Below are 20,748 nucleotides of genomic sequence, written 5' to 3'. Positions count from 1 at the left end.
ATACATACATACATACATACATACATACATACATACATACATACATAAATAAATATTGGGGTGTCTGAGTGGCTCGGTTGATTAAGTGTCCCACTTTGGTTCAGGTCCTGATCTCACAGTTTGTGAGTTTGAGCCCCATGCCAGGCTCTGTGCTGACAGCTCAGAGCCTGGAACCTGCTTTAGATTCTGTGTCTCCCTCTCCCTCTGCCCTTCACTCACACACTGTCTCTCTCTGTCTCTTAAAAATGAATAAACATTAAACAACAACAACAACAACAAAAATATGTGTGAAAATATAAATCTCACTGGTAAAGGTAAATACATAGACTAATAGCAATATAATACTATAATAGGGGTGAACAAATCACTTTTAATTCTACTATAAAATCTAAAAGAGAAAAGTATTTTAAAAAAAAATTTTTTTAATGTTTATTTTTGAGAGACAGAGAGAGAGAGAGAGACAGAGAGAGAGAGAGACAGAGCATGAGTGGGGGAGGGGCAGATAGGGTAACACAGAATCCGAAGCAGGCTCCAGGCTCTGAGATGTCAGGGCAGAGCCTGACACGGGGCTTGAACCCACAAGCCGTGAGGTCATGATCTGGGCTGAAGTCAGACACTCAACCGACTGAGCCACCCAGGAACCCCAGGAAAGTATTTTTTTTTAAAGAAAAAAACCTCTGCAATTATTAGTTTATTAGTATCACCCAGGACTCAGATGTTCAGTATTTCTCCTGAAATTAAACAAACAAATGCAAATTGAAAGAATCCAAGTCAAAATTATATAACAAAACAGCACTCCACCACAAAAGCTTGTAAAATTGCATACAAGAACACTATTTTAAAACACTGGCACTTTAAGAGAATGATAATCTCAAAAACCACAAAATTGCCAAGTTCTTCCCTAAACTGCTAAGTAGATAAATATGACTCTAATGAGTGAGTGTGGGTTTTATAACGAAAAATCAAATCCAAATCAGATAACTCATACTGAAATACAAAGATTTAAGTGTCTACTTCCTTTAGGTCTATTTGATTTATATAAAGAAGCAAACTATGGTATAGGTTTTAAATGTGCCATACATTTTAGAAGTTGGCCCAATGAATTAAAAATACCTTTAATGGAGCATCAAGCTTCCTAAGAAATCCTTATGTACATAAATAGAAGGCATTTACAGTCAGCACTTTTTTTTCCCCCTAGAGCCTTTGGTAGATCTAATGTCAACAAAAATTTTAATATGGCAGTCTTGTATTTTAAGCTCACACTTTTGGGGATACATTCTCAGGTCTTCTTTAATGTGGGAACTACAAATTTAATACATAGTAAGGGGAGTTAAAGAACATAGAGTCCTCATGTAAACGATTAGAACATACTTTTCTCCTAGTCCTTCAAGGATAGACTATCAAAATGTTTGAGTCTATACTAATCCCATGCTTTGAAAAGACTGGTTACTCTGCTTTATAAATGTAACTGGGCTATGTGAAGTCTGATGTCAACTGATCAAGATGGTAAGTTTCAGTTACGGATAAAAACTGTCTGAATTCAACTTTTATTACCCTCCTCATGAGTATGAAGGGTGTTAACAAAAGGTTTTTACCATAAAAAAATTTTTAATAATGACTATTACCAGAAAAATTTGTTAATGGATACACAGTATAGAAGAAGTCAATTCTCCCATCAATGGCATAACGTAGGTGTGTGTGAGTGGGGTAAGTAAAAGTGTAGTGTTTTAAATTTAAGTTGTTACCACTGTTAAAAGGTGTGGAGTCCAATTAAAAGGTAAATCCTTACCTAAGAATACTTACTTTAAGTATAAATGAATTAAACTCCCCAATCAAAAGACACAGACTGAATAAATGAATAAAAAAACAGGGCGCCTGGGTGGCTCAGTCGGTTGAGCGTCTGACTTCGGCTCAGGTCACGACCTCGCGGTATGTGAGTTCGAGCCCCACGTCGGGCTCTGTGCTGACTGCTCAGAGCCTGGAGTCTGTTTCAGATTCTGTGTCTCCCTCTCTCTCTGACCCTCCCCTGTTCATGCTCTGTCTCCCTCTGTCTCAAAAATAAATAAACGTTAAAAAAAAAATTTTTTTTTTAAAAAAAAGATCCAACTCTATGTTTATGAGACTTTAGATTTAAGGACACACATAGGCTGAACGTGAAGGTATTGTAAAAGATATTCCGTGCAAATGGTAACCAAAAGAGCAGGGGTGGTTACACTTACATCGAACAAACAGACTTTAAGTAAAAAACTGCCGTAAGAGAAAAAAAGTGGGTCACTATATAATGATTAAAGAGTCAATTTACTAATAAGAAAGAATAATTATAAATATATATGCACCCAAGCTCAGAGTACCTAAATATATAAAACAAACACTGACACTCTTAAGGGAGAAATAGAAAGCAATACAATTATATTCGGAGACTTTAAAGACTACACTTTCAATAATGAATAGATCTCTTCCACACAGAAAATTAATAAGGAAACAGCAGACTTGAATAACACTTTAGACCAAATGGACCTAAAAGAACATATAAAGAACATTCTACCCACCAGCCAGAGACTGCACATTCTTCTCAAGTACACACAGAACAATACCCAGGAGAGATCCCATACTAAGTCACAAAAAAATTCTTAACTTTTGAAATCACCCCAAGTATCTTTTCTTACAACAGTGGAAGGAGATCAGAAATCAGTAACAAAAGGAAGACAGAAAAATCACAAATATATGGAGATAAACAAGACACTCTTGAACAGCCATTGGGTCAAACAAAAAAATCATAAGGGAAATAGAAAATATATTGAGACAAACAAAAAATAAAAACACTATATACCAAAATTTATGGGATGCAGTAAAAGCAGTACTAAGAAGGAAGTTTACAGCAATAAACACCTATATTAAAAAAGTAGAAAGATCTCAAATAACAACCTCATGTCACACTTCAAGGAATTAGAAAAATAACTAAGTCTGAAGTTAGGAAAAAAACAAAATAATAAAGATTAGAGCTTAAATGAAATAGAAAATATGAAGTAATAGAAGATATCAATGATACTAAGTTAAATTTTTAAAAAGATAAACAATACCAAGAAAACTTTAGGCTAATAAAAAGACGATGCAAATAAAATCATAAATGAAAGAGAAGGCATTAAAACCAATGCCATGGGAATAAAAAAGATCAAAAGGGACTATTACCCAATGATATCTTGAATATTACACCAAAAGCACAGACAACAAAAGCAAAAATACATAAATAGGACTATATCAAACTAAAAAGCTGCTGCATGGCAAAGGAAACCATCAACAAAATGAAAAGGCAACTTATGGAACGGGAGAACATATTTGCAAAGAGTTTCTCTGATAAAGGGTTAATATCCAAAGTGTATAAAGAACGCTACAGCTCAATAGCATGAGAACCCAAATAATCTGATTAAAGGATGGGCGAAGACCTGAATGGACATTTCTCTGAAGAAGATTGACAAATGGCCAACAGCCATATGAAAAGGTCCTCAGCATCATTAATCATACTTTTATTTTCGAATGCAAATCAAAACTACAATGAGCTATCACCTCACACCTATCAGGATGGCTATTATTAAAAAAAACCACAAAAGATAAATTTTGTTGAAGATGTAGAGAAAGGAGAACTCTTGTATACTGTTGCTGAGAATGTAAATTGCTACTGCCATTATGATAAACAGTATGGAGATTTCTCAACAAATTAAAAATAGAAGTGCCACAGATCCAGCAATCCTATATCTGAGTATATCTAAAGGAATTGAAATCAGAATCTCAAAGAGATATCTGCATTGCCCTGTCCACTGAAGCATTATTCACAATAGCTAAGACATGGAAGCAATCTAAATGTCCACCAGCAGATGAATGGGTAAAGAAAATAGGGCATTGATATACAATGGAAATTCCTTTAAAAAGGAGGGAAATCATGCCATTTGCCACAACCTGGTTAAATCTAGAAGATCTTATGCTGAGTGAGATCTATGCTAGTCAAATCCTTAGAAGCAGAGTGTGGAGTGGTGGATTCAGACGCAGAACAGCTGGGCGGAGTGTGAATCAGGGATGCATTAGTGAAAGGTGCAAAGATTTCATTATACGAGATGAACAAGTCTTAGAGATCTACTGTGCAGTACAGTGCCTAGAGTTAACAGTGCTCTGTTACATACTCAACATTTTGCTTCGAGGCTACATCTTGTGTTAAGTGCTCTTATCACACTCACACAAAAAAAATAATGTGGATTTGTCTGGCTATGGCATCTCAGTTCTGTTTTAATTTGCATTTCTCTAATAATGAATGGGTTTGAACATTTTTTCATATCCATAAGGGCTCTCTTTATACTGTTTTTAGTGAATTGTTTTTCAGGTCTTCCCCCCCTCCCCAGCCTAGAAAAAAAATTCTTTATTAAATAAAGTCTGTACTCAACGTGGAGCTTGAACTCACCACCCCAAGACCGAGAGCTGCATGCTCTATCTACTGAGCCAGCCAGGAGCCCCCTTTCTCCCCCTTTTAAAATTTACCTTTTGGTGGTGTGTTAACCAAATAGATACAAAATATTTACACCTCTGTGATACAGAAGTTTCCATTAGTTCCCAATTAGAATTAATCACTTAAAAAGGATTCATCATGGGGGTGCCTGGGTGGCTCAGTTGGTTAAGCCTCCAACCTCAGCTTAGGTCATGACCCCATGGTTCATGAGTTCGAGCCCCGTGCCAGGCTCTGTGCTGACAGCTCGGAGCCTGGAGCCTGCTTTGGGTTCTGTATCTCCTTTTCTCTCTACTCCTCCCATCTCTCTTTCTTTCTCAAAAATGAATAAACGTTAAAAAAAAAAAAAAAAAAAAAAAGGATTCATCATGCTATAGCCAGATAAGTCAACGTTTACTTTCAAGAACTTTCTAAGAACATGTGATACATGGTTGTAAAACTTCATTTAATTTCTTCAAATGTAAATTAGATTAAAACCACATTAAGTGTCAAACCACAAAACAAAATGGATTATAAAATATCAACCCATTGGGTATTTTCTTAAAAACTTGTATCACAAGATAATGTCCAATTTATTAATACAAGTATTATTTTAAATGTTTTATTTATTTTTGAGAGACATAGAGACAGAGTATGAGTGGGGGAGGGGCAGAGAGAGGGAGACACAGAATCTGAAGCAGGTTCCAGGCTCGGTCAGCACAGAGCCCAATGCGGGGCTCGAACTCACGAACCATGAGATCATGACCTGAGCCGAAGTCAGATGCTCAACTAACTGAGCCACCCAGGCGCCCCACAATTTATTAATACAAAACATCGCCATGTAATGAAATAATGGATGGCAAGTGTAAGAAAGCATTGCCTACAGGAAGAATACAAACAGATGTGAGAGTTAGGGACATTTAACGCCCAGCTCGGTGTTTAGGACTTGAACTTTGCTGCTACAAATATATAAACGTGAAAAACTGTTGGAAATGGTATGCTTTATGTCATGAGCTATTGCTCTTTCAAAATATTATCTTTGAATACTTCTTAACTATCTACTTAAATGGGTATGTGACAGGGGCGCTTGCGTGGCTCAGTTAAACGTCCGACTTTGGCTCAGGTCATGACCTCATGGTTTGTGGGTTGGAGCCCCACATCCGGCTCTGTGCTGACAGCTCAGAGCCCGGAGCCTGTTTCAGATTCTGTGTCTCCCTCTCTCTCTGCCCCTCCCCCACTCACTCTCTGTCTCCCTCTGTCTCAGAAATAAACAAACATTAAAAAAAATGGGTATGTGACAAATAATATAAAAGTAAAAAATAAAACAGTGTCATTTCATTACATATGTCTTACTCCTATCTTTTAGAGCTACAGCAATGACTGACATAAGAGGAACCGGAGATTCCTGACTCTAGGTGCAGCAGGATAGAAACTCAAGCAAAAATGCGGTGCTGCAAAGAGGGACTTGTGGTCTTACTTGTAGTTCACAACCAGTACTTTCACAAAAGATTAAAATTTTTAATCTCAAAAGATTAAGAAAGTAACCATCATGTTATGTCAAGGATTGTTTCAAGGCTCAGAAAAATTTACAGAGCTCTTTTTAAAATGAACTTGGAAGACAAAGCCACGGTAGGGAATGAAATAAAATGGAACAGAATTTTATCTAAAAAAAAAAAAAGTAACTTCAGGATGGCAAGATTTTGCGATCAACTCACAATTTTCATTATTTTTACAGAAGTGTACTTCTGTGTCTCAAACTGTATTCCTGATGAACGTAAGCCAATCTGTGATGAACGCTTATTGTTCTCCTAAGATGACCAGAGAAAGCTTTAAGCAATCACAGTCTTTGAAAAGAAAAAGGGTCAAAGGCCGTTACCTTGAGAACAGGGTGGTTTTGACACCTACCCACTTACTTTTTTGCCATCCCCCTAGGTGGCAGTCATCCCACCGTGGACTGTAAGAAGAGAGGCTGTACGATGTCCTCCCTCAAGGACCACTTTACGGAGGATTGTGGAGGTTCCATGGCGTCAAGATCTCCACCAGGGAGGAGGAAACCCCACCCAGAAATGTAGCCATCTGAAGGGCACCAATCAAGTCATGATTACCTGGGTTACAGTTATCTTAGCATTAGAGCTAAGCCACTAATTTTTGTATATGAGATGACAGAGGCAGAAGGTAATGCTGAATTGTTTAAGAGGAAAATACAAAACTTGATTGTAATCCTTCAGCCATACCATTTCTACCAACATTCTAACAACAAAAAGATCTTATACAGTGAAAATGATGTATGTGACAAGGTGACAATACTTTGAAAGCTGTGTTTGTCTTCTAAGCATAGTTGAAAACAGTGCAGGTAAGAATGGACACTGAAACTAGAAGTGAGTACCAATCTTTTGCACTTAGTGGTGAGACTTGAGTGCTCATGGACAAATCAGTTCCCTCGGTGAATTTCCATTTCCTCTTCTGCAAATTGGCAATACTTCTCCTCACCTCCCTTATTTATTTTTTGAGAGAGAGAGAGAGAGAGAGAGACAGAGACAGAGAGAGAGAGAGAGAGCGAGTGAGCACAAGCAAGCTTGGGAGGCACAGAGAGAGAGGGAGAGAGAGAATCCCAAGCAGGCTCCACACTCATCATGGAGCCTAATGTGGGGCTCGATCCCACAACCGTGAGATCATGACCTGAGCCAAAATCAAGAGTCAGATGTTTACTTGAGCCACCTAGACGCCCCTATTATAAAGGCTTTTTATACATTATATTATTTGATCCTCAAAACAACCCTTCCAGAAAGGTCAATGGCATAATTATCCTTGCTTTCTATGTTAGCAAACACAGAGTTTACAGAACTTGCCCAAAGTCATACACTTTGTAGGTGTCAGGACAATAATTTGAATCTCAGTCAGCTGGAGTATAGAGACCAAGCTCTTACACATGTAGATGCTTCTTAATCAACAATACTTGTCCTCCTATCTGTATGTCTATCATGTTGTGCAGATCAGACCACTGTTAATGTCTTCTGGTTTTTTCTTGCCAGAACATCTATTAATATTCCTTTATGTCTTTTCTAATTTATTTGAGGTCAGAAGCTTTTGATTAACTTTACCCTAAAAAATATAGTTAAAATTTATAATTTACAAAAAAAAAGATAACTACATAAATGAGCAAAAAACAGTGAATCTGATTTTGAAATGCACTATGTGCTCATTTTTTTTTCCTCAGGAAAAGATCAGTTTGCAATCCTGTATTTTATAGACAATCTTGAAAGCTCTGGAGACAAGTCTAGTGTCTGGAAGATCCCCCAGCTCCAACATACACATACACAGAGAGCAATGTAACACTAAGGGGCCATATTCCAGAAACATGTACGCTCTTTTGAGGAACCAGTAGAATGGTCTAGAGGACGACACCTAAACCACCGTCAACCTAGCCATAGGTTTTTTATGGCTCTTTGGATTCAACAAAATCTCTCCCTCATTGGATTCATACATGAATATCAATATTGAAATAATCAAGAGAGAAAGCAAACTGAAAATATTTCAAAGCATATCTTAGGGGAAAGTACTTTTCAGAGGCAAGTACTACTCTTATTATTATATAGTATTATATATATTATATACACACAGTATTAAACATTACTAAATAATTAACAGACATTTTTGGTAGGCTATTGATGTTCATGGAATTCCATTTGAGAGTCACTGCAGCAAATGGAACTCTGTCTCTATAACTTTGCCATCTGAAAGCCACTTGCTGGTTATCTTCTTTCAAAATAAGGGACATTTGTTGGACCAGAGGCTAATCTAACCCAATAGTAAAACCACTCTAAAAAATGTTGGTTTATCTCACTGGCTATCGAGATACAAATACTACGTAATTAATACTAACTCAACGGTTGGGATTATTGTAGTTTAGTCAGTAGTCGGTAGGAAGCAGATCTCGTTCATGAACAAATAACCGTACTTTAAGATGCTCCTTGGATGTGCATGTTAGTGAGAAGAGTAGGGTCACACACAAAGCGGCAAAATAAATGGAGAAAAAAATCAAATACCCTCTCTCTTCACGTTAGAATCCATCCAGAAACATCATGTGGTTCAGATACCGATGTTCATATGAGTGAGTGTATGCACAAATACGTGTGTCCACCCTGAACTCCTTTCCTGTCCTGCCTCCGTTGCCGGAGGAAGAGCCTGGGACACAGCCGGCTGAAGCACAAGAAGAATCGCCGATGTGCAGCGAACTGAGAGCTATCTGTGCCACAAATATCAAATTACTGCCAACATCCTTTTTTCTTACAGTGTCCCTGATATGGCGGACAATATTACGTTTCGATGATTTCAGCGACCTTAAATCTAGGTCCTGCTGTAATCATGAGCAACAAAGGAACAACCTGAGCTGTGCTTGCACTGATGATGTTTCTTCTCTCCTCCCATCTACTGATATTTTCAGTACTCCACTCCCTTAGGCAGAGTCCTAGGATCCACCAGACAGCCAGGAAAGGAAGAGAATGAATGGAAAGGGGCATCCCCAGGCTTGCACCATAATCATCCCCTCTGTATTGCCATCCCTGCTATGATGCCCGGTATGAAACTTGGCAGCAGACCAGGGTAAGACAACTATTCTGCCCCTCCAGTCAACGAGAAATAACAATGTGGTTCACTGCAAAGCACCCAGGTCTGCAGTCCCATCACCAACCACCTGTGCATTTCTGGCAAGTCGCTCAACCTTTCTGGGTCAGTTTGCTTATCAGTCAAATGGCGCACGTGGAGACGGAGTGCTGGTGGGAGCCCAGGGCTTTCTCCTCAACATCTGGGTCCTCCCGGCATTGTCAAAGTGAGTGGCCTCTGGATGGACAGTTGACAGATCGGTTTGCCTACGTTTCTGGTCAGGCACAGTCTAGGCACTGGAATGTGGAGACAGCCTTAAAGATTTTCTGGAAAGGATCTTAAACTATCTTTTTAAAGAGAAAACAAGGTCAGAAATAAGGCCTCAAAAGAGAAGTGGAGAGGCCATCAGAGAGAAGGGAGGGCTGTTAAAAATGTGAAGAAGTGAAAACTGCTTGACTGGGAAATTGCTGATAGAAACCACCTCTTAGCCCTGAAACTAAATTGCCACTGTGAAAGAGGTACAGTAAAAGTAAAAGAAGCCTACACAGGAGCCAATGGGAGGGCTCTGTGAGGCAGACACATTGACCTCCACCAAGGGAGCCAAGCAGGTGCTCGTGCAGAGTAAAGAGACTCCAATGTGAACACCCAGCAGAATAAAGATCAGTGCAGAGTGCAGTCTACTAACTTACTCTGGAAATGACGTTAGCATCAGACCAATTCTCTCCCCAATACTGTTCAAAGAAAAAGTTGCTCTGCTGGTTACAAAAAGAAAAAGGCGGGGTGGTGCCTGGCTGGCTCAGTCAGTAGGTCATGCAACTGCTGATCTCAGGGTGGTACATTTCAGTCCCGCAATGGGTGTAGAGATTACTTAAAAGTAAAATAAAAATCTTTAAAAAAAAAAAAAAAAAAGAAAGAAAGAAAAGAAAAAGGCAAAAAAAAAGGATAAAACCAAATCATCAAAACCTTTTCAAAAACCTTACTTAGATGGCCAGCAGTAATTATGCACACAATTATTAAGACACATTTATAGAAACGATACAACCAAGATAAGTCCATTCAAAGAAATAATCTTTAATTGTAAGGAGGAGAAGTAACTTGGTGTTAAAGTAACTACGATCAAAGTGGGTTCTATCTAATCTTCACTAAAAGAGCTATTTATTCCATGCTAGAAAAACAGTGGGAACAGTTTTACTCACCTCTCTTCCCTGATGGATTCCAAGATTTTGGAAGCATTGGGTAATGGAAAAGGCCAGAGTGTTACAAAGCATTTTAAAAAGAGGTCATTATAATAATTTTATACTTCAGCATATAGTAGAGTGATATTTATGAGCTTTAATTATCCATCTCGCCAACCATATTTTTGTGGATTACAAAATATTATTTACATTTTAATTATATTTGAATACATTACCTTTAACAAGCATTTAGTGACTGCGTGGAGTAGACAACACTTAATCATTGCATTTAAAAGACAGGAGAGTAATTATTTTCCCTATGAGTACAGGAAAATTAAATGTTATTTTTGTGAAATGTAGGGGAATATTAGATGTACCCATTTAGGTGAAATACACTGAAGCTGAATATCCAATCAGAAATATTTTTTAATTCAAAAATGTCTAACACTCTGATGCTAATGCCTTTTAACAAAAGACAAAGACATCACATATATATATCTCAGCATATAATCATTTTCATTGTAGCATAGCAGTAGTACTAGCCTAGAGAAGATCCTCATGGGGATTCATTTCACATTATTGAAGCAGCTGTTTCTTCAGTTTAAAATAAAATATCCATAACAAGTTCACACATGACAGATGTAAGGTAAAAACTAGATTCCATAGTGTGAGCTAAAAGCAGATGTTTTGAATGATCATATTTATAATCAGATACCATAAATCTTAGTTACCTATAGTAAGGTTTCCTGAATATTCTTTTTTAAGAATTTGCTTAAAATGTACTTCCTATAGTTTCTCATATTTTTAAGAACTTGGCCTCATTACATATAAATGTTCTATAAAGTCTTATGTATCTGGGCTTTTAAAAAACTCTTGCCCATTTCATGTGCTTCCTCAAGAATAAAAGCACTGTTAAGGCCCTGAAATTTATTATACTTACTTAAATCCATATATTTTCCAAACTGAATTCAAAGTCATAAAATTCTTTTTTTTTTAATTTTTAATTTTTAATGTTTATTTTTGAGAGACAGAGCAGGAAAGGAGGAGGGGCAGAGAGAGAGGAAGACACAGAATCTGAAGCAGGCTCCAGGCTATGAGCTGTCAGCACAGAGCCCGATGTGGAGCTCAAACTCACAAACTGTGAGATCATGACCTGAGCCGAAGTCAGAGGTTTAACCGACTGAGCCACCAAGGTGCCCCCTTTTGTTTTGTTTTGTTTTTTAATACGCTCATGACTATTAAAAAGAGCAGCAGTTTTAAGTCTTAGAATAAGCAGTTGGCCCGGTGAAATACCACTCTACAGAGTGAATGTTAATACACAATTAAAACTTTTAACACTATAAAGAATGCAGGTTTAGTGAAAATTTAGAGAAAAGTTTGATGGTAAGAATGAAAGACTAATTATCAGTCATGTAGTTATCCATGTCTTCTATTTGATTTTGTTATAGTTTATCACTACTTTTCCTTTTGCATCTTGATTAATTTCCATTTCTAAACTAAAGCCATCCCAGCATGGGGGAGACGCAAGGAATCCGGCATCAGGAGATGGGTTTGTGTTCCAGCTCTGCTTCTGATTACCTGTACGTGTTTGGCAGATCCCATAAGTCCTCCCGTGTTCCTCACAGAGTGACTGTTGTCAGGAACAGATAATAAATTATATACATCTACAGTCCCTCTGTAACATACAGGAATTGGATACCCAGGAAATGCACATACATTCTCAGTTTTTCTTACAGGTAGATGGCTAGCTACCTATCAAAGTCTACGGGCAGGCCACTTCTTCAGTGCTATTCCCACTATGGCAAAGCATCACGTGCAGCTTTATAGGAGAGTTAAAGCAAGTCGTCACCTCTGCATGATGCTCTTCGTTCTGCTGTAAGACTTCTATGCAGAGCTCTGCTAGGTGAAGGACCTCTTCCAGCTTTCTGGCAGGAGTTGCCTGGTTCATGGTCTCTATGTTAAAAAGAAATCGTGATAATGTTACCTTGAAAAGAAAAAGCCAAACATACTCCAATATGTAATGAGGAGATCAGGGTGTTGAAGTAGAATAGAAAGCATATTTTTGAGAAATAAGAGATGCAAAAAATACAAATAAATACATTCTTAAAAAAAAAACAAAAACAGTTCACCAGATTGTAGAAAATATTTCCCTCACAAAGCAATCACAGAACTGCAAGTGCTTTGCCATTTAATATATAAGAACAGGTGCATCAGCACATTAGATGCTCAACTTCTGCAACAAACAAGTTACTATTCTCCTCAAGGTCAGAAACACAAAGAGAGACGATACTATAGTCTTTTCCTTCTCTCTGTATTGTATTATCAATACAATACCATTCTCACCAGATGAGTTATTCCTGACATTAGCAAAAACCATGGTTTTTTGTTGCCATTTAAATTCTCAGCCTGAAATGTTTATAGTTTACATTGATCTTAAATTCAAGAAATATAAAGCCACCTAAAACAATCTGGACATCCTGCGATTAACTGATTCCTCCCCCTCCCCCACCCCATCCTTCCATGTCTGCCATTATGCCACCCACTGCCCTCCTCCAACTGGAGAGGGGTGGGGAGGAGTTCTTTGAAGCTGAAGGTTCTCTCAGCATTAGGGAAACTGGTATAAAAAGGCAAGGCCACAATAAGATTAAGTACAGCTACCTGAAATTCAGCAACAGAGAAGGAAAAGCAGTTGATTTTAGAGATACAACAAACTGGCAGAAATCAGCAGTGCCTCATATAATGAAACTGTTTCAAACTGAATGTGAAGAACAGAGTTTCGAACAAGCACACTGAAGATAAACACTGTCCTACGTTCATGGACTCTTTGTCCCAGTAAGGAGGTTGTAAAGAAGGGAAATAAAATTTTCAGGAAAAGGGCTTTTTCTTTTTAAAATGTTTATTTTGAAAGAGAGAGAGGGTGAGCACACGAGTGCACAAGGAGCAGGGGAGGGGCAGGGAGCAAGGTGAGAGAGAATCCCAAGCAGGCTCTGCACTGTCAGCATAGAGCCTGATGTGGGGGCTCTATCGCACAAACTGGGAGACCAAGAACTGAGCCAAAATCAAGAGTCTTACACTTAACTGCCTGAGCCACCCAGGCGCCCCGAGAAATGGCTTTTTTCTGCGGAACCTAAGGAGTTCTGATTTTTGGCAATGGATATTTTCCTTCAACTTCTTCCTAAAACTTTAGCCTTAAACTTGAAAGACACTCTTCCAATTGCTCTTATTTCCAAGGGCTGTACAATGAGGCAGTGAAACACTGCTTACGGCTGGTGCTTGCTCATTAAACATTTATTATAAGCGTACTACAGGTCACAGTGTGATAGATGTGGGGGTTTCCATCCCCCAACCCTGCACTCATTCTCCTAAACTTCCCTGCAGGATGGAAAGCCACCGCTTGTCTGTGACAGGGGTCAAGAGCAGAAAGCCAGTCTGCCAAACACCACATAATTGAGTGCCCCTACATGTTCTTAAGCTGTGAGGAGGAGGGGGTGTAAGCCATGTCCCTGATCTGTAACAACTCAGACTCCAAAATCACTACTGAAAAGGATCCTTAGACATCAACAATCCAATCTTCCACCTGTTTCACGATCACTTCAAAATCCTCAAAAGAGGGTGAAGTCAAGGAGATCATGGCTTTGCACAATGATCTCCTCCATTTGGGGGCAGCTCTAGCTACTACAGTCTGATGAGAAAGACAAGCTCCTTAAGAAAAGTTTGAAAACAACGCAGAGCAAACACAGCAGTAATGTAGATGTGAGAGCAGCCGAGAACAGGTGGGTTTGGAGGGAGGAATCAGCAGGAAGGTAAGCAGAACCTGAAGCAGGTCCTAAAGGAGTAACAAATGACCTGGTAGGTAGAGGACAGGTTTCTAGAAATGTCTCTATGACAGAGAGGTGCGTTTCAGAGGAAGATAATGATTACAAATGTTACCATTTATTGAGAGTCAATTATGTGTCAGGCATATAGCGCCAGGCACTTTCCATGCATCACCACACTAATTTCCCTAACAGCTTTGTTTGGTTATTTCTTCATCTAACTTACAAATAAGGAAACAAGCCTGGAAGGATGAAGTGCAACAGCTAGCAAGTGGAAAAGGGAGAACTGAACTTAATGTGGGCTCTTACCACTTCTGCTTTGCCCCTGCCTGGCATGCAGGAGAATAATAGGTGATGAGTTTGGGCTCGGACTGTGGCAGGCTTTAAGTAAGATCATAAGTACACTGGATAACTATATCCTACGTATAACACAGCAAGCGTTGCTTTGAAAGGCTTCAGATTAAATTGATTTTAGGAAAATGTATTTGTGGTTGTGCAGAAAAAGGAAGGATTGGTGAGGCTGTGTGACCAGGATTCCAAGGGTCAGGTCTAGCAATATGGAGAACTATGGGAAGATGGTAAGAGGAGGGCGCAGGGATGCTTTGAAGAACAAATTTGCAAGCCCTTGAAAGTTACTAGAAATTGCAGGCCAGAGAGGAGAATGACTCTGAGGTTTGGAGACTGTGTGGCTCAGGAAATGAGGAATGCATGGTTGTAAAACCAGGGAATGGGTCTCCAATGGGGCGTCCTATATATTTTAGGACTGCCATATATGTATCAGTTAATGATTCTAAACTAAAAAGACAACTAAGCCATGTAAAATCTTCCCACACAGGGAGTTAAGACATCTGGATTCTTTGCCTAGAAAACCCCTACTCATCATTGAAGATACAACTTTAATGTTGCCTTAAATGTGGGACCTTCTTAAAGTTCTAGGGCTGAATGAGTTACTCCTCCCTCCGAGTTCCCCTCTTAGGGGCTTATGAGTCTATGCCCAGATCCAAGTCAGAAACTAGATCTCATTATCTTGTACCCTCAATATTTTGAATAGGCTTTGGACCATCACAGATAACTAATGAAAGTTTATTGACGATGCAAGAATATACCTTTTTGGGAAAAACTGTGTTAAAAGTAAATACCCAAATCACTTAACTTTGTGTATGACTGCAAATTGCTCCTGTCACTAACATGACAAGGGTGACAGAATCGGCAAGTCCACCAATGAAATGTGGCTGCAGTTTGAGAATAATGCTCAAAAATCTGATGAATGCTGTATTCTTAGAGAAAGACATATTTGTAATTTGTAATTTATATTCCTTAATTTTTCCATCTTTAGATTGAAGGTATTGAGTTGAGGATTCTCAACCCAAGGGATTTAGAGATTAGGAACAGGTTTTAGGGCACAGCCTTAAAATTATTTGCTAAGTTTTGGGTATGAAGGCATTGCGGGGAGAGAAGGATCATACCTTTCAGGTTCTCAAAGTGGTTCATAAACTAAACAAATGCTAAGAGTCACCAAATCCTATAATCTCTACAATTCCTTCTAGCTAAGAAATTCTATGCTTCCTATAAACATAAATGTTGGGCTTTCTCTACATTGGATTGTGTTAAACATATTTCTATGTTTATATCATGTGTTTTTCATAAGGAAATAGAAAAGCAACAAAATTTATTATCACAAAAGAACTTACTTTCCTACCTTCTTTATTACATTATTTACTGAATCCTTACAACCATTCTGCAAGTTAGAAAATAATGGCCCCCATTTCCATATTAAGAGAGTCCTTGGAGGGGTTAAAGAAGGTGTCCAAGGTCATACAGGATACCGGCTGAGAATGGATTAAAATCTTACCTCTGATGTCAGGTAAGCGGCAATAACACAAGGACTGAATCCTTTTTAATTTTCAATTCTTTGAATAGGAATCACACACACACTCGACTGACTGTATACGTTCAATAGAAGCTTCTGAAATGGCTGCAGGTTTGAAGAGTTTATTAAGTCACCATATCCTTAGCCACAAGTATGCAACAATGGAAAATAATCACAGAAAGAACCTGAAAACTTGTTTCTGTTTACAGGTGACTATGTCAAAACCAGCTTTTACATTTGACACTATCTTAAGTAAAAACTTGGAGAGTACCCTGTGTCCTTCTGAAACTTAAAAACAGTTTAAAACATTTTATTTTTTCCAGACTAAATTTACTGAGAAGAGCAGAACTTTGTACTTGAACATAATGGCCACTCTAATACTTTAAATAAATAGCATTTTTATCAAGTACCCTGTGTATACCATCTCTGGCTGTCACTCATTTGACTACAGCCAAGAAGTTTAATGCATGTCTATAGTCAGAACTCTATTAGATAACAAGGTTATCAATGGCTCCATTACAAATCTGAACACTGAATATTTGAGAATTCCTCCTCAAAATGTTCACTTTCTGTAACATCTTCACAGCATTACCTATGTCTCTATATTCTTCAAGCTTCGCACCAAGCTGATGATTGTTGTAATACATTTCAAATAGTGTCATTTGAAACAAATATGCCCGAAGTAGCAAGGTTGCTTGATGACTTTTCAATGCACTGCTCTTGGGGACAAGCTTTCTTCATTTTGCACCACTTTTAATTTTCTACAGTTAACACTCCCTGACTGGTCAAAGCAATTCCTTTTCATTATAGCTCTGTACATTGAAGAAAATATCTCAGCAGAAAAAAGGTAAGGAGGTAGAGAAGACAGCTGGACTATTTTGCTTTAGCAGGCTTTAGGCTTTAATTCTGTTCCCTACTGCATACTCTTAGCATATTCTCCCCAGCTGCCTCCCTTCTAGCCGTTTCCTGTCAAAATCCTTAGTGGTGGACACACAGTGATGCTCAGAGTGAAGGTTGCAAGGGAACCTGGGGAGAAGACCAGTAAGATCATTTCAGTCCCCCCCTTCCCCCATATAGGATATGGAGAAATTTGTAAGGTATTTGACCTTAAGTCTTAACAGACTTATATCTATACTTGCAACCAAACAATAAAGATGGTGTTGGATAAAGGGACTATGGCAATAATGCTACCATAATACTTCTCTCCCTTGCATCTAGGTCATGATAACCAGCTAGAGTACATCAAAAAGTAATTCCTATATACGAACTAAGATTTCTTGCCTGGTTCCTCAACATCCCCAGATTTTGTGACCCTGAATTTGAGTCAACATTTATTGCCTGGAAGGTAGTCTGCTAACAACTAAGGGGATATGATGATGAACAAGGTAATATTTCAGGCTTCAAAGAAGTTATGTGTCTTTCTCTCTTGGCAGGTTATATGGTATAGAGGATAGCTCTATACCATAGGCTTTTGGTCAATATGAGGAAGTTCTGCTATAAAGCTCTGATACAGAGGGAATTAAGTGGACTCAACATGCAAGAAAAGCATTATTATCGTGCAAGAAATATGATCAAAGATACGTCAATAGGAAGGCTTTAAGTTGCTCATAGGTAACATAAAGAGATCTTCAGAAATAAAAGCTTCTTTTAGTGAGTCTGTGAGGTCAGAAACTTTAGATCAGAGAAAGTCAGCAGCAGTCTAACTGCTTTACATATAGTGTAATCACGATTTCAGGAATGGAATTTAGGGATTCATCACTTTTACATAACACTTATATATAACAGTGCTCATCCCAACAAGTGTCCTCCTTAATGCCCATCGGCCATTTAGCCCATCCCCCCCAACACCCCCTCCAGCAACCCTCAGTTTGTTCTCTGTATTTAGGAGTCTCTTATGGTTTGTCTCCTTGTTTTTATATTATTTTTGCTTCCCTCCCTTTATGTTCATCTGTTTTGTATCTTAAATTCCTCATATGAGTGAAATCATATATTTAGCTTCCTCTGACTTATTTTGCTTAGAATATACTCAATTCCATCCATGTTGTTGCAAATGGCAAGATCTCATCACTTTTGACCACTGAGTAATATTCCATTGTATATACATACCACATCTTCTTTAGGCATTCATCAGTCTATCAATATTTGGGCTCTTTCCATACTTCGGTTATTGTTGACACTGGGGTGCACGTGCCCTTTTGAAACAGCACTCCTGTATCCTTTGGATAAATACATCATAGTTGCAACTGCTGGGTCGTAGGGTAATCCGATTTTTAATTTTTTGAGGAACTTCCATACTGTTTTCCAGAGTGGCTGCACCAGTTTGCATTCCCACCAACAGGGCAAGAGGGTTCCTCTTTGCATCCTTGCCAACATCTGCTGTTGCCTGAGTTGTTAATTTTAGCCATTCTGACAGGTGTGAGGTAGTACATCATAGTTCTGATTTGTATTTCCCTTGGCTCAAGGAATGTCTACTGACTCTAGTCTGTCCCTAATTGTAACCTTAACTCTTATTGGTGTTAATGTTCTCCCACTTTGCATGATCCAGACTGATGACTCAATTGGAAAGTCTAAAATTTATTGAGGTCTTCTGACCTATCCTCTGGCTCTAGCACAGCAACCTGTGGTGAGTGAGAGTGCCAGAGCCTAACACGACCAGGCTTCTTCGAGTCCTAATCCCAGCCAGATCTCCATGCTCATGGGATTTCTCATCCTGAGAGGGAAAGGTGGGTAAGAGAGCAAATTCTTCCTTATTAGGCAAAACTCCCTCTTGAAACCTGTCTGCCACTTTCAGAACTCGTGACTAGATGACTCCGGGGGGAACTCCTGAGTTAGCCACGTAGAGGAAACAGGGTAGAACATGCTAAGAAGACTGCCTCAGAATCTAGGGGAGAAGCAGTTTCTAAAACTAAACTCTACTTCCCCAACTCTTCAGGGCCAACCTGACTCAACCTTGCCCAGTATCTGACTCCCCAAGACGTGGTACTCTCAGCTAATGCAAGAGAATAGCATTAACATGGATCCCTTCCTGGATTGTCTGATGGCAACCTAAATGTTAGTACAGTTTTGAGAGTGCTGGAATACATCCATCGCTGCAATCGATGACTGGAATAGCTTCCGTATAGATCTGTGGTTCTCAGCTTCGGCATGCACCAGAACCTCCCGGAGAGCTTGTTAAACACGGATTCCCTGGCATCACCCTCTGAATTTCAGATTCCATAGATCTTGTTTGGGACCCAAGAATCTGCATTTCCTACAAGTTCCTAGGAGTTGCCAATGATGCCACTTTGGGGAATGCACTTTGAGAACTACCAGTGTTTATGAAAAACAAACATATACCAGGGTGACCCGTAGGAACTTCAGATTATTTCGTTTACCTGAAATCAAGCTACCTCTTTGTATAAATTTCATTTTAGGGGAAAAAAAAGGTGACTTTTTCTGTAGAATCTGAACACATCTTACTTTTCTGTCATGTTATTCAGTAGGATGGTGTACATATTTGAACAATTCTGTGTGAATGAAAATATCTGGAATGTTATGGCCTCCCTACAGCTGTTTAAAATCCCTGAGAGTACTAATACCATAGATGTTTGAAAACAATAGGTCTGTGGCCTAATTCCAAGAATCCCTTGGGTATTAACTTCCTTAATAACCCTGCCATTTAAAGCAACAGTTGCAGTTAATACCTCTGGAATTAACCATGCTAATGATACAGCACTTTGGAGTAATTGTTCTGTTGTGACAGTCACATTAGCTACTTTACCTGGATTATCTCTCCCCTCAGTAAATTCATTTTTAAGCCAATGGTCAACTCTGGATCAAAGGAGATTGGCCACTGGAGTACAGGCCCATAGCAGCCAGAATGGACCCAAACCGAACAAATGCAGACGCCAAGAACAAGTGGAGATTCAGGGGTAATGGGCCATAAAAAGATACATATGTGAGGTAGACATCAGTGAGGTTTTGTGAGACTTTCTTCAGGAGGAATACGGCAACACAGTCTCCTCTTAAGATCTTAAAATAAGGGGTGATGGTGATGGAATCAGAGAAACATTAGTAGGCTTAAATTGTCACAGGCTTTTATAGTTATGTGATTTGTAAGAGTGGAGAAACAGACACCTTGGCTTGATTTTATTAAAGTTGTCCTTTTAGGGGCGCCTGGGTGGCTCAGTCAGTTGAGCATCTGACTTCGGCTCAGGTCATGATCTCATGGTTGGTGAGTTTGAGCCCTGCATAGGTCTCTGTGCTGACAGCTCAGAACCTGGAGCCTACTTCGGATTCTGTGTCTCCCTCTCTCTCTGCCCCTCCCCTGTTCACGCTCTCTCTCTCAGAAATAAACACTTAAAAAGTTTAAAAAAAATAGAGTTGTCTTTTTAACTATTGTGACGCTGGCTTTCAAGTTTGTGAAGAAGATCCAGGATCTCACAGGAAAAAAAAAATATCTTCATAGGATTGCTGGCTGAGAGGACTATGAAGGCTTGACAGAGAAAAAAAACTTTCTGCAATGTTTATTTAACTCTGTTTAGCTCTGGTTAGAAATATGTTGCAGGATTTTAATGACAGCATAAAATTTTTCCATGGAGAATTCTGCCTAACTGTGTAACAGGGGTTTTCCTAAAGACTGGTCTTTGTATCTATCCCGTTATATAGCCTATACATCTATCATACATATATCTCACACACACTGATATATATTCAGCAGCTGAAACTGATAAATGGTCTCCTTGGTTTCAGTGCTCCTTATCCTCTCAACAGAATTCAGATTCAGAAATTGATCTCAGTTATAGTAACTGCCAGGCCAGTACTAAATTACCACAT

General features: G+C 38.9%; 1 protein-coding gene across 17 annotated transcripts in view; it reads right to left on the bottom strand.

Annotated features, from left to right (window-relative positions):
* Window positions 1-20,748, bottom strand: part of CADPS2 (calcium dependent secretion activator 2) — a 555,001-nt gene that overhangs the window by 84,483 nt on the left and 449,770 nt on the right. For 10 of the 17 annotated variants that reach the window (XM_040472104.1, XM_040472105.1, XM_040472110.1 and 7 more), the window contains 2 exons: window positions 12,098-12,201; window positions 10,270-10,278 (listed from right to left, as the gene is read on the bottom strand). In XM_040472104.1, coding sequence (XP_040328038.1) covers window positions 10,270-10,278; window positions 12,098-12,201 — 113 coding nt within the window. The remainder of the gene's footprint in view (window positions 1-10,269; window positions 10,279-12,097; window positions 12,202-20,748) is intronic. The other 7 variants (XM_040472108.1, XM_040472112.1, XM_040472116.1 and 4 more) reach the window with 1 other exon arrangement.

Source organism: Herpailurus yagouaroundi, unplaced genomic scaffold (genome assembly GCF_014898765.1).
Source record: "Herpailurus yagouaroundi ecotype Mexico unplaced genomic scaffold, PumYag 100, whole genome shotgun sequence".
Lineage (NCBI taxonomy): Eukaryota > Metazoa > Chordata > Mammalia > Carnivora > Felidae > Herpailurus > Herpailurus yagouaroundi.
The sequence above is the reverse complement of the archived record's forward strand: the minus strand, read 5'-3'. Positions and strand labels throughout refer to the sequence as shown.